Consider the following 10,144-nt stretch of genomic DNA (forward strand, 5'->3'; position numbering starts at 1 on the left):
TATATATATATACATATATATATATGTATATATATATATACACATATATATATATAACATATATTACATATATTACACTTATTTTCTTTTTTTTTTTTACACCGACGATGAATCAGCATTTAATTATAATCCTAACAATACTAGCATATAATGCATGAAATCCGATAAATGTAACAACTTGAGCGTTGTTGTCCCGAGTTCGCTGAAGACATACTTTACACGTACAAGTACATTTATTATAGAATTAAAACTTTTGCCCTGGAGCCCGGGTGCGCATAAAAACACTATATGACACCAGTAATTCAGTTTTGGCACTAGCAGTAAAAATGACATCCTATATACTATATTTTGCATTTAATTTTACTACATATGCTGCATTTATACTTCAGTCAATAAAGAGTGACGTGAATCTTGAACGTTGACATCATTTTTCATTCTGTAGAAAAAAAAAAGTGGAGATCTATCTCTGGGCGGTAAAAAAAAAAAAATTAATCACCATGCACACATATTATTATGATTATGTGTTGAACTCTCACAAATGTCTCCTTGATTGCCCTTTAAAAATGGGCTTCACGTGTCTTTTTCAGACTCGACTCACCAAGTCGTCCCCTATGCATATCATGATACCTCAGGGTTTAGGTCTCCATTGGAAGCCGCCGGAATTGCACAGGAAGACAGTAAAATGCCACTGCCCTCTGTAGGCGGAGAGAGGGAACTGACATCTGCGAGGTTGTCACTGCAGATGACTTCACTCGTCCGTCTTCATCCGCCTGCCTAATGATGTCAAGTTCACACGTTTATTCAATGCTAAAGCAGAGTGACAGCTGCCGTCGCTGACTGCAGGGACACAGTAACTGTTTTATTTTTAAGGCAAAAGAAAACAGAAAAGACTGATGTTTGGGGGGAAAGGAGGTCGTAAGATAAAATTCCTCACTCATATTCACTCATCTTTGACGCACACTTTATTGATTAGCACCAAAGGACAGCAGTGGGCACCAGTCCAGCCTGGGCTGGGATTTAGACCGGCAACCTTTGACTTCCAAGCCTGAAGGTTTATGGACTATTTGATTCATCGATTCCTCCTCTGTTTACCAAGCATTCAAAGCATTTAAAAACATAAAATTCTTCGGGAACTAAAGGACACTACTTTATTCTCCTTATTGTTCTTCTGTATAAAAACTCGAGCTGTTGTTTGATTCTACTGTTCATGTTACGCCAGACAATGGAACTTGACAAGACAAATCATAAACTAACCAGCATTTATATCTAAACTTTTATGGTGGGTGCATTTAGAGGTCAAAGGGCACTCGACCCAATTTTGACTTTAAGCTTTACAGTTGTGTGTGTGTGTGTGTGTGTCTCCTGTCTACCTCAGACACACGGAGGCAGATGAGCATGTCATACAGCACTGTTTCTGCTACACCTCAACGGTCCTCACTTCAACCTTGGCTTTTCAGAAAGAACAGAAGCTCAAAGTGGAATGTCAGGTACAGACTCACATGGTTCACTGAATCCCCCCCGCCACCCCNNNNCACCCCAACCCCTCATCCCACCCCGGCCCAACCTCCTCACCCATACATACACACAAACTCTGAATGCAAAAATGTTACTCTGAGGTCTATTTCACGGTATCGATCTTTGTCGCCCTAGGCACTCTTACAAGTGGCCAAGAATCTCTTCACGCACTTGGGTAATGTTTTTTTTTTTTTTTTTTTCTATTATTTCTATCTGTCAGTCATCTATCTTTTTTCTCTGTGTGTATATTTGATCTCTCTGTCTAGTTCAACTCTCACTCTCTGTCATTTCCTGTCTGTGTTAGTAGGAGGGCAGAGAATGATTTGCGTTAATAGACATATTTAAGTGATCGCCCAATGAAACCAATGATGCTTGTAATTGAATGACTTATTACCCAACCCAAAAGGTGATTACACCCCGGATCATAACCATAAACTCCAGAGCCCATTAAAGGCTGTGTCCCCCCCCTTCACTGTCCTATAATTACACCGAGGCATTTAGATTCCAATAGAAAAGCAGCAAAAAAAAAAAGCAGAAAGAAAGTCACCAATGATTCATCATGAGTCGCCACTCCAGGATCTGATTCACCGCCACCGGTGGTGTCATCGTCCTTTCTGTAAATCAGGGCTTTGCACCGTTTCTTTTTTCTGTTTTTTTTTTTTTTCTGTTTCGTCATTAGCCCACCCTCATCCCCCCCTTTTTCCTCTATTTTTTTCAGATGACGTGTCAGTGCTGCTACAGGAAATTATAGTGGAGGCCAGGAACCTCAGTGGTGCAGAGATGTAAGCTCTCCGATTCATCTTCACAGTAATTTGCGGTGTGCATGTATGCACGTATTTGTGTGTTTCTGTGTGTGTCTGTGTATGTAAAGGGTAAAATTACTTTAGCTCTTTTTGCTCTTTTTGTTCTTCAAGCCACATAATTTCACTTTTTGTAAATATTGCCCGTAGTGAATGGCGACGTCTAATCTTTAACCAAATTTAAATGGAAAGCAGTGAAAACATTTGTGCCTTTGAAGGAAAAAAAATAAATTGAACTATTATTAAGGAACTCAATTATTTTAGTATTTATACATTTATTTATATTACTTATATTTTTTTAGCTGCTCTGTGTTCCTGCTGGACCGTCTCAGTCATGAGCTGGTGGCGAAGGTGTTTGACGGGGGCGTGGTCAGCGATGAAGAGGTATGACACGCTGCTTTGTGTATTTTCCTCTGGTTTTCCTCTGATCTCCTATGATTGGCTGATGAATAGGAGGACAGATTGCATGTTGTAGAAGAAGTGAATAGTGATGTTCGATACCACCAATTTCATTTCCGATCCGATACCGAGTAAAATTCGGGCTGGTATCGCCGATACCGATATTTTATCATTTGTCTTTTAAATTAAAAAAAAGTGTATTTCAAAGCACGGCTTCTTTAAGAATCCAAGGCAGAGTATTTTTATTCATTTATTTATTTTAAACTCTGGAGTGTACTGAGGTAGCTGCCTCATTTACTATACAGTCAACACAACAATAGAAAAAACTGAGAACACAATCATATAAAATATGTCAAAACAACGTTTCAAACTCTGAAAACATGTTATTTGTAAAACAAAAATAAATAAATAATAAAATAAATAATCTGAGGAGCCATTTGGGACCCGAAAGAGTCGGATTTTTTTCAGTGAACCGAGCCAAAAGAACCGGTTCTCTAAAAAAAGAGCCGAAATTCCCATCAATAGTGACGCATGACGCACACACACCCAGGCGGAAGAAGAAGTAGTCCCACCAACCGAGCGTCACTTAGACAACATCTTAATCATTTGGATACTTTTCACCATGTTTCTGTTTAGGATACATCTCATCTCAGAATGCGTAGGTATCAAAAGTATCGATATTTTGATTTCAGAATCGCATAAAGATCCAGAATCGGAAGTATCGCTATTTCAGGATCGATCCGCACATCACTAATTAGCAGGCTTCTTTATAGGCTCTACATCGTGATTTTCGAGCGCAGTGCTATGAACTATTGACACGGTTCGTATTCTCAGCACTGGAAACTTCTTGAAACACAGAAATTCGTTTTTATTCAGAAACCCCGTCTTCCGGCTGTACCGACACAGGAGAAACACAGGAGGTATTTAACAAAAGATGCCGCTAATACTGTGCCAAGCTGCTTACGTTTTTCATGACTTCAAGCTATGTTTGTTTTGCTCACCACAAAACCCGCTCTTTTTAACTGACATCAATGTCAGTTGGTAAATAACGAAATCCTTGATCCCAGCTCAAGTGTCCATAAAGAAAATCTCTGATTTAATCATGGCTGTCGTATAATATATTGTACTATATTGACTATATTGACTGGTGTTTGGAAGCATTTCCAGTCATGGAGATTTTAAATAATAGCTTTAAAAAAGTGGAGATTTAAGGAATGAAGTTGTGCTAATATATAATCAATTTTTTATTTTACTCCTCAAATGGTGTTTTTGTTGAGAGCAAGTGCCTTGGATCAGGTACAGATTTGGGTCGGGCACATTTACTTTAACGCTGACTTTGTGTGTGTGTGTGTGTGTGTGCAGAAAGAGTTCCGTATCCCGGCGGACCAGGGCATCGCGGGTCACGTGGCAACCACGGGTCAGATCCTGAATATCAAGGACGCCTACTCCCATCCGCTCTTCTACAGAGGTGTGGACGACAGCACCGGCTTTAGAACCCGCAACATCCTGTGTTTTCCCATCAAGGATGAGAACAACGGTAAATGAGACAATGACAATGAAACATGCACAAAAAACTGTCGTATTGATATTGAAACATTTGAAGGATACGGCACATCAAAGGCCAGAGGTTTCACATAAACAGGTGCCACCAGGATAGAATGGATAAAATGTTAAGAAAGTAGGACATTTAAAAGTAACGACAATTTAGTGTAGTAAAAATAATAACCTACAGTAAATTGAATTGAATGAAATTAAATTATTCAAGTAGTTCATAAATTCATTTAATATATAATTTATATATATATATGTATGTTAGGGCTTACCATCTTAACGCATTACTAGCTGGTATCTCGTTACCTAATTAACGCAAGAATTATTCATTATCCCGCGTTAACGCAGTGTTTTTTATGATTGTAAACCTCTGTTTCTCACCAACTTTTATTTTGAAAAAATATATAGCTTTCTGCTGCGGCAATCACAGAAACCGAGAAGAAAAGAACAGGTCTTTCGCAGAACATACGTCCTAGCAACTGTTACTATGTAAACCAGGTGCTTCATGACGAACGCTCGTGACAAAAGCAAAATGGTAAAGCAATGTGCCTAGCAGGTACATTAGCTGTTTGTTTTGGAAATAGAAAGGGAAAGGAAATGATTCAGTCAACGCAACAGAAAGGGACAGAGAACTGTTCATCCACGTTTCTTCATTTCCCATAAAGCTAACGGCAGATACAGTATGAACACGGCTATTCGCGATTAGCACTAGGACCTGGCGCTAACACCGTCATCATTGGTGTAAACAGCAGCATAAACTGTTGCATTGCCGGCATAAACACCGGTGAAATCCAGTTTATCCCTTTATAGGGCCCTCATTGAAATAATTCAAAAAATTATCCTCAGACTATTATTGGAGAACATCACAGGATTTAGTGACTGTTACAGTGGAAAATCAAGGTCAATGAACTAACCATACTTAGTTACCTGTCCACCTGTGGTGAACCAGATCTTTGATGATTGTCGGGGGGGGGAGATCACATGATTTTTAAACCCACTGAGATGGAGAATGGGCATGATGTATAACATGTGAGGAAATGACCAAAATGTCGTGGATGAAAGCAACATGTTTCTGCTGTTACCTCAGATATCGCCTGTTTTAATGTTATGATTATGGATCAGGATTTTATAGACACGTTTTTTTTTTTTTTTTTTTATGTAACAGACAGAACAACACTAATGCTGCAGCAGTGGCAATTACCTTTATCATTTCGTTGTATTTGTACTTTGATTATATTGTTTAAGATGAGATTTAAACTATCCATCCATCCATTTTCATCCGCTTATCCGTTACCGGGTCGCGGGGGCAGCAGTCGCCACCCAGTGTGATTTGGGTGGCCAAAGCGCCACAGATTTAAACTAAATATTTATTTATTTATTTATTTAACTGCTGCAGTAGAGAAAATGCTGAAGCTAAAAGTGTTTGGACAACAAATGTTGGGGCAGTTTCGTTGATATGAATATATGGAATTATTCACGATTAAAATGGAATTATCTAATTACAGTGGAACCTCGAGATACAAGCATAATCCGTTCCGGGATTGAGTTCGTAACTCGAGGTACTCGTGTCTCGAATAATTTTTTTTCCCCATAAGAAATAACAGGAAGAAAAAAAATGAATCCGTTCCGGGCATTTATTAGTGCTAATAACAATGGGAAAAAACATGTTTTTAATTGCTTGAGACATAAAATTTTTAATTTTTAATCTTTGCCCAACCTTAATATAAATAATTTTAAAAAGTGTCATATTTTTTAAAAAGCTCAACTGGCACCTCTTGAAAATCAAATTAAACTTTTTTTTAATTTTTTTTAATTTAACCAAACTGGATGGAAACCTGTTGAAATTATTAAAACTTTTGCCAAACATGCAATGAAGATTATCGACTATGTTGTGTTGTGCTCTCTTCTCTTTTTTGGCGTACCCATAGTGTGTTAAAAGATAACATTCTGTGGCCCAAAAAGTCGTGGAACCTTGACTTTGATGTCACCTGACTAATGGCTAACACTCACAGTGATTTGTCTCCATATGAAAAAGGAGACGGTCTGTAGCCCAGAGTGAGAGTTAACATCTTTTCATGTGCACTTAACTTCAGCCGCTGAGCGGAAATGAATTTAGTATAGCGGACCTATTACACTCCACATCTGTTGCTGCGGCCAATTTTCTTGTCCTTGGTTTTCTTTCATCAAGCGCTTTCTTTGAACTTTTGCTATCATCGGCTTTCATGTTTCCTCCATCGTGCCTTCATCTCACATTTCCCCAGCGTCTGTCCTCTTTTAACCTTATATTTAAAAAAAAAAAAAAGTGTATATTTAAGTATGTACTGCATGTATTTCTGTAGAAGTGATCGGCGTGGCAGAGTTGGTGAATAAGATGAATGGTCCGTGGTTCAACCGCTTTGATGAGGATCTGGCCACAGCCTTCTCCATCTACTGTGGCATCAGCATCGCTCATGTGAGTCTCTTCTACAACCCAAAGACTTTTGATACCATAGACCACACATGTCAAACTCAGCCATTTTGTGTGGCCTGCGGGAGCATAAAAAGCATTTAGCATAAAAGTCCATGCAACAATATTTGTAGCTTGAATAAATAATAATCAATTGCAGAAACAGGTATTAGTCTGTTATGGAGTAGTTACATCTATACCAGCGGTCCCCGACCTTTTTTGTTCCAAGAACTGACTCACCTTATTTTAAAATACTGCCAGATTATCTTTAAATAAATTTAAAAAAAGTAAATGGATATGACTGGATTTCCTTTGAATGAAGTAAATTAGTAAAAAATTAAGTATATTTTTTTTTTCCTTGTGTCCCACTGCAATGCCTGCATTTTCCCTATAGATGGTGCAGAGAAGGCATTTTAGCATTTTAGCCTTTATGCATGACTTTTTACATGTCATTTATCTTAGTTCACAGTAGTAGGAGAACACTCCAGCTTATCAGAGTTTTAGTCAAAAAGAACAATTGTGACAATGTCTTTATAACCTTTACCTTTCCATTTTCATCATCATAATTTCCAAAACAGACATTCTGCTCTATACCAAAATCAGAAATACTTTATTGATTGCACTTAAGTGCAGAAAATATTTAGAGAATATAAAACATTTAACAAAGAAATACGTAAAAAAAGAAAGAAATTTAAAAAAAAAGAAATTTTAGAGCAATGGTGGCTTGGTGGTTAAAGTTCGAGTCCACCAGATGCCAAGTTGCAAATGAGGTGCACTGCCCCCCCGGGGTGCCTGGGCTGCCCCCTACTTACTTTGGTCATGGGTAATTACAGTTGTAATTAACAGTATCAATAGTGCTTGTTTGTGTGAAGTCCAGCATTTAAAAACATGCTTAATAAAACAATAAACCATCAAACTTTTCACAACGCAGTGGATAATTGATAACGAATTTATAGAAACTTAGCAACTTAGAAACATAGCAACTCACATTCACAACGAGGAGCTCATTTAGCTTCCGACCTTGAAAGTTTATCCACAACCATAGCTTCATCCATGAAGATATTTGAATAGAAGAATAATTGCCTCCGGAGCAGCTCATCCATAATTTAATCCTGACCAAAATGTATTATTTATTAGCCCTTGCTCTGTGTCGTGGTGTACAAGGTTGTGGACAGTAAAAAAAAAAGAAAAAAAAAATTCCTTAGAGCATGTGATAATATTAACTGCATTCATGCTCATGGAGTTTTAGTCTTTGAAACATGTTTGAAACATGTAAAATGCGTTACTTGTGTGAAAGCTCTGTGGGAATAAAAACACACTTTGACTTTCCTTTGTTGATGAATACACAGAATCAGATTTAGGTGATTTTTTTTTTTTCTTTTTGTTATTATTTTTATTATTTTTGGGCCAAAAAAATGAATTATCCAAATAAGTCAAATACAGTATTTTAAAAACTTTTTCAATTTTTTTTTTTTTTTAAATAATTGCAGCAGAAACACAATGCAAAATAGATACCAGGATCAATGTCAGACAAGTGTGAGAAGAGGTGTTCAGTCTTGTAAACAGCAGATCCACTGCAACAGGCTGCCACTTGGAGGCGCCAAGTACGTGGTAAAAGCCCAAGAAGAGAAAGAAATTACAATGATTTTACTTTTGATAACCAAAAAAAAAACTATTTATTTCTCTATGTTTAATCACATTTGCAAGCTTTGAAAATTTTCCTACATAGAGTTTTAGCCTTGCAATACATACACGTTTTTTAGTTTTTTTTACAAAATTAAACTTTCATAATTCTCAGGTTTAAAAAAACGTAACGATACAAAACATCACGTAGCTTCAAACTTCAGACATAAGAATGAAACTTCTCGATGAGGAGACGCTGAGGGCCAGCGTCTTTATTATTAAAATCAGATTGCATAGAACACAAAGTCAAGATCCCTACTACGAAAATAAATGTCACAAATAAAAAAAAAAAATTTTGTTGTTGTTTTTTACGAAAATAAATGTCATAAATTAAAAAAAAATATCGTTGTTTTTTTTTTTTTTTGTAGTCGTTGCTGTACAAGAGGGTCCATGAGGCTCAGTTCAGGTCCCACTTGGCCAATGAGATGATGATGTACCATATGAAGGTAAGATCCACATCATCCTTACAAACATGCGCTTTATGTTAAACAGTCTTGGAGAGAAATTCAAATGCTGAATACTGGTGAGTATTGTTTTCCAGCTGCAGAGTGAAATCAAATCGTATTTGATGTGTGCGCACTGGCAAACTGCCCTGCTTGTACCAGACGACTGCCCCCGGTGACACTGAAAAAGATTCAGCGGCGCGAGATGAACGGATAAAAGCATCGACTCGGTTTTTGAGATGCGCGTCAGTATGCGCTCAGTGCGACTTTAGTGAGTATTTGTTCCTTCCCCTGGCAGGTGTCAGAGGAGGAGGTGACAAAGCTGCTGGTAATAGGCATCGAACCGGTGAAGAAGATTCACCCGTGCTACGCCGAGTTCACGTACACCCCGCGCTCCCTGCCCGATGACACCACGCCAATGGTAAGACGAGACAGAACCGACAGATCACAGACGCGGGGTGTGTATGAGGTCTGCGAGACTCACGGTGAACTGTGTGTTTTTTTTTTCCTGCAGTGTGTCCTCAGCATGTTCGAAGATATGGGATTCATCAACACCTACAAGATTGACATGCACACACTGGCCAGGTCTGACAACACACTGAATGTAACATCATGTGACACCAGGGTGTTGGTGTCCTTCAGTTCAGGCCCTGGAGCTGTGCTGTGTGTTATTGTAGACTCCATTATTCTTCGTTGTTTTGTTGTTGCTCAGTTTCAACTATCCAACACGCACACCTCAAAACCTTGAAAGAATTAGACATAAGCAGCTCTAAGGCCACCTGTCCACTCAGGATATTCTTTCATTCACAAATCCAGTGACAGCAAATTGTGTGTGTATAATTGATCGTTTTGAGATTGTAAACTGTAAGTGCTGCCTATACATGTACAATTTTTTTTTTTTTTCTTTTCACAAATTGGGTGGGAATGGCCTATATTCAGGTGCGCTCAATATTACTATATTATTATTATTAAATTGCGGTAAATCTATAGCCAAATAGCTGATCTGCTTTAACAGGCAGAAAAAATATATATATAATGGGGGATGAAGATGATTGATGATTGATTAATCATTGATTAATTAATGATTAATGATTGATGCAAACCAAGATTATTCCAAAATGGCTAGAGCCAACTAATTCTGACATCTTTTTAACCTTTTCCTTTCCATTTCATGATCATAATTTCCCAAACAGACATACTGGTCTACACAAAAATCCAAATCAGAAATACTTTATTGATGCCACATAATTTGAAATTATGATATATATATATATATATATATATATACATATATATATATATATATA

At 37.6% G+C, this 10,144-nt stretch overlaps 1 protein-coding gene across 1 annotated transcript in view; it reads left to right on the top strand.

The window, feature by feature from the left end:
* pde2a (phosphodiesterase 2A) overlaps nucleotides 1–10,144 on the top strand; it is a 101,648-nt gene that overhangs the window by 82,402 nt on the left and 9,102 nt on the right. The window contains exons 14-22 of the mRNA XM_025055263.1: nucleotides 1,376–1,487; nucleotides 1,651–1,690; nucleotides 2,234–2,297; nucleotides 2,618–2,699; nucleotides 4,077–4,251; nucleotides 6,605–6,717; nucleotides 8,763–8,840; nucleotides 9,136–9,258; nucleotides 9,352–9,422. Of these exons, the coding sequence (XP_024911031.1) occupies nucleotides 1,376–1,487; nucleotides 1,651–1,690; nucleotides 2,234–2,297; nucleotides 2,618–2,699; nucleotides 4,077–4,251; nucleotides 6,605–6,717; nucleotides 8,763–8,840; nucleotides 9,136–9,258; nucleotides 9,352–9,422 (858 nt within the window). The remainder of the gene's footprint in view (nucleotides 1–1,375; nucleotides 1,488–1,650; nucleotides 1,691–2,233; nucleotides 2,298–2,617; nucleotides 2,700–4,076; nucleotides 4,252–6,604; nucleotides 6,718–8,762; nucleotides 8,841–9,135; nucleotides 9,259–9,351; nucleotides 9,423–10,144) is intronic.

Source organism: Cynoglossus semilaevis, chromosome 4, assembly GCF_000523025.1.
Source record: "Cynoglossus semilaevis isolate Cse_v1.0 chromosome 4, Cse_v1.0, whole genome shotgun sequence".
Classification (NCBI taxonomy): domain Eukaryota; kingdom Metazoa; phylum Chordata; class Actinopteri; order Pleuronectiformes; family Cynoglossidae; genus Cynoglossus; species Cynoglossus semilaevis.